The sequence below is a fragment of the Silene latifolia genome, chromosome 11 (genome assembly GCF_048544455.1).
Source record: "Silene latifolia isolate original U9 population chromosome 11, ASM4854445v1, whole genome shotgun sequence".
NCBI classification, from domain to species: domain Eukaryota; kingdom Viridiplantae; phylum Streptophyta; class Magnoliopsida; order Caryophyllales; family Caryophyllaceae; genus Silene; species Silene latifolia.
Genome location: NC_133536.1, coordinates 196924982 through 196929244, shown reverse-complemented (window position 1 = coordinate 196929244; position 4263 = coordinate 196924982). Strand labels below are relative to the sequence as shown.

Here is a 4263-nt window from a genome sequence, read left to right as displayed (position 1 = left end):
TCAAACAGCATCATCATCTTCTGAAGTTGCCTGTGAAGAAAAGCAACAGTAAAATGATGTTAATCACAGTAACAATGAAAGTTAATCTGAAAACAAAGCAAGATAATTAGATAAAATGTAAGAGAGAATACATCATCTAGTTCCTTTTGAGGGCAATTGCGTTTGTCATGGTTAGCCATCTGTTTGCAGCAGGCGCAACGTCTTTTAGGCTTCTGTGCTTTTGCTATCGACTCGTTCCTGCTGGACAAAAGCCTTTTGCCACTACCCTTGTTCCTGACTTGTTTCGGTGGTAAGATCGTCACTTCTGAAGAACTTGTAAAACCCAAAAGCTGCTCTATCTCTTTCTCTTTAGATAATACCTCTGATGAGGATGAAGGACTGAATTCTTCTCTGAAAGACTTCAAAAGAGCAGCTAATTCTTTGATGCGATCAACAGGCAAGCTTTTTGCAACACCAATTGTCGAATAGAACTCTGACCAAACATTAGAAATCTCCATCTTGATAACATCAGCAGGGTCACAGTCCTCTATGATATTGCCATGAAGAATTGAGAAAGGGTTTCTATATGAAGCCTTACACCAACGAGGAACGATGTATTTGGAAGGAATGCTTTTAAGGAGATTAGCTAAGAAAACCCAATATACATGCTTGCAAAGTAAACCTTTACTTTCAAAAAGTTTGCAACTGCAAGTAACCTCTTGTGTTGCGACATTATATGAAACCTGGAATGTAGAATATCTCAACTCATCATTAATGTCATATACACGAACGTCCCCATTTACAGGCATACCAGCAAGGCCGCAAGAAGAAGTGTTCTTCAATTCAACTTGAACATCATAAAACACTTTATGGGTGTAGACAGATGCAGCATGTAACTCAATTTTAGTAGCCAACGCAGAAGTGACTGGTAAACTGTGCTCACTGTCCTTATCATGACATTTTTGCAAATAACGCTGTTGTTCCATGGCAGTTTCAAACCGCATCCAAAACTCAACCAAAGTTCCAAAATGAGTCTGATAACGCTTATAGAAGGAATTTGAACTCTCGGATCTCTGAGTTGTTCTTAACAACCCTCCCATTGGCATGTCTCTAAAATAGGCAGGGATCCAACAGTGCTTCTCACGATACATGCTTGAAAGCCATTTATGGCCAACAAGGTTGAAATCATTCATAACTGCAAGCCACTTCTCTTCAAACTCTGTTGGTTCTAAAGTAGAATCCCAAACAACCGAATGCAAACGAGAGAGAAAATCAGTCTCTTTGCATATGATTGCACCTACTTTAGAACTAACTTTTTCCATAATATGCCACATACAAAAACGGTGGCGGGCTGTTTTAAAAACATTAGGAATAGCAAGTAACATCCCAGCATCTTGATCTGTTATGATACATAAAGGCTCCTTTTGACCCATACAATCCAAAAAAATTTTGAAACACCATGTAAAGGAGTCTTCATTCTCATGATCAAGCAAACTACAAGCAAATGTGACAGACCGTTTGTGGTGATCAACTCCAGTAAACGGAGTGAAAATCATACCATATTTATTAGTTCCGTATGTAGCATCAAAGCTAAGGGCATCACCAAACTCAGCATAGTTCTTCCTAGACTCAGCATCTGACCAAATCACCCTGCTTAAACACTTCTGATCATCAATCTCGTGTGCAAAGTAGAAACCAGGTTTAATTTTTGCTAGCTCTTCAAGATGATTAACAAAGAGAGTTGCATCCTTTAAACCTATATAACATTTGACATCCCTAGCAAAATTCTTAAAATCTGTCAAAGTTGCTCCAACATTAGCATAACCATCTGCATATTCTTTGCATTGCTGAAAACTAATGGACGCCCCCAGCTGCAACTTTGAGTTATCAATGATTAACTTTTTTTGGAAATAGAAAAGTTTCCTTACAACTTTCTGGAACTCTTTGTCGTTAATAGAGAGAAGACGGTGATTATGGAAAGCAACAAATTGATCAACTCTACAACCTCCACCCTCCGTCGCTTCAACCCTCATCATTGCTGGACACCCAATCCTAGTAACTTTAACATTCCTTGAAACATAAGGCTTAGCAGTAGAATCTTTCTCAACAGGACACTTCAGTTTATTTTTATTCTCTCTGTATCCTTGACGATTACAAACAATAGACTTCCTCAGTAATTCACCACCACGGGTACGTTTTGTAGTATACAGCCTTGGCTCAAACCCACAGGAAATTGCATATACCACAAAAAAACACATTGCTGAATCAAAGTCAACAAACTGCATTTTCAGTTTAGGTGTGAACGACTCCTCAACTAGCCTAGTACATCTCTCACTACCACCAGGAGTGTAGCTCAATTGAAGTGGATGTATTGCTGTTGGATGTGATGTGCAGGTTGGGGTAAAAACAGATTCACGACAAGATTGAACCTCTGAATAATGTAAAGGTAAAAAAAACAATCAGAGAATAAACAAGGTATGTTACAGGGGTATGTCATACATGTTACAACAATATATCATGGCTGTTACGTTAATGCAGCATATGTGTTGCAGTAACTGAAGATGTGAAATTAAGAATGAAACAAAACATGTTACAGTGATTGTTAAAATATCTTGATACAAGAATGTATATCATATCATTACTGATAATTGACATAGTGAAGTTGTGAAACTTTTAACTTATATTCAAATATAGCATGTAACAGTAATGTAGCATATGTGTTACAGTGGCATAAATATCTGTTAAAATAAACATGCGGATTAATGAAAATAATCAATTAAAATTCAACAATAAAATAGCAGAAAACACATAAATTAGCATAGCATGAGTTCTAATCAATGAAAAATAGGTAAAAAAATGCACATGCATGTATAGAGAAAGGAGTGTAAAACGAAAAACAGAGAAACGATGTTATAACCGGGATGAATGTCATCTTCAACGGAAACATTAGTCAACGGAGTAGACGGAACTGTCGACATTAAAACAGAGACCTGCAAACACAAAGTAAATACTGATTAAAACGATGAATAAGCTAAAACGAACAATTGAAATCATAATTTGATGAAAACGAAACTGAAGATGAATTACGATTGAAGCCTTGTACAAAAAAGTGCAGGAAATACCTAAATCAAAACAATAACAGAAACGGATTTAGATGACGATCAGAGTAAGCTTCAACAGCTGTGCAGAAATTAAACAATAAATCGTCTAAGAACAATAACAGTAACAAATTAGGAAAAAACAGTAACAAATTTAACATAAATAATGAGAAGTACAAGTAAAGATGATAAGCGAATTCACCAGAAAAAATTGCGAGTTGAAGGTGAAGTAACAACGTGAGAGAATTTTGAAGAGAGATAAAGAAGAGAGAGAAAGTTGTTATGATTTATGAGGAAGATTACGCAGAAATACGTGTTTATATAAAGCTGAGTTTGAATATAAAATCTGAGATTTAATCTCAGCCATACGATTGAGTTGATTAGGAGATGATCGGATGGCTAGGAATGGTAGGACGGACTCACCCTAAGAGGCTAGACTCAATAGATCCTAACTCTCTCTCTCTCTCTCTCTCTCTCTCTCTCTATATATATATATATATATATATATATATATATATATATATATAGAATCAGGAACCCGTACGAACTAAATTACGGTGCGAACCGTACGAACTAATAAAAAAAACCTTTATTAACGTCATTTTAGGCAAGTCATATCCCCACCCTTATAATACGGAGTACTGTTATCTATAGCACCATATCACACAACAATCATTCAACTACCCTGACCCACTGCTTCATTTCATCATTTTGAGACACCGGTGTCGGTGCCGGTCATCTCTAACAAACAACCAATAAACCCGTCGGAATCTGGCTAGTGTATACGAGTATTGCTTTATTTCGTACCTACCAGCACCATCGTTGGCCCACGACTACCACCATTGTCACCGACAATGTAATCTCCGGCCAAATATTACACTTTCCGATGCGACGGTTTCTGAATATGTCTCTAGTATAGTTGCTTTTTTGGAATTTATTTTCGTTTTTAATAGATATAACAATTAGTTTTTGGAAATTTAAAAAATAAAGTAACAATGTTTGGTTTTTGAGGTTTTGAGGAGCAAAGCATCATTTATTTCGTCTGTGACGGTTGTTGGTGTAGTAAGATAAATTGTTTTTATTTTTTATTTTTTTCTGATTAGATTGTAGATCTAGAACAAATGAAGATTATTTTCAAAAAATCGATTACACCGGGGTTCATGTCGGAGTATTTCGAACCACAAAA

General features: G+C 36.3%; 1 protein-coding gene across 1 annotated transcript; it reads right to left on the bottom strand.

The window, feature by feature from the left end:
- LOC141614597 (protein FAR1-RELATED SEQUENCE 5-like) lies at nt 1–3897 on the bottom strand. Its single transcript, XM_074433344.1, has 4 exons — nt 3889–3897; nt 2897–2969; nt 132–2410; nt 1–30 (listed from the first exon to the last, which is right to left on the bottom strand). The coding sequence occupies exons 1-4, from the start codon at nt 3895–3897 to the stop codon at nt 1–3; spliced, it is 2391 nt and encodes a 796-aa protein (XP_074289445.1).
- Between the last annotated feature and the right edge of the window lie 366 nt (nt 3898–4263).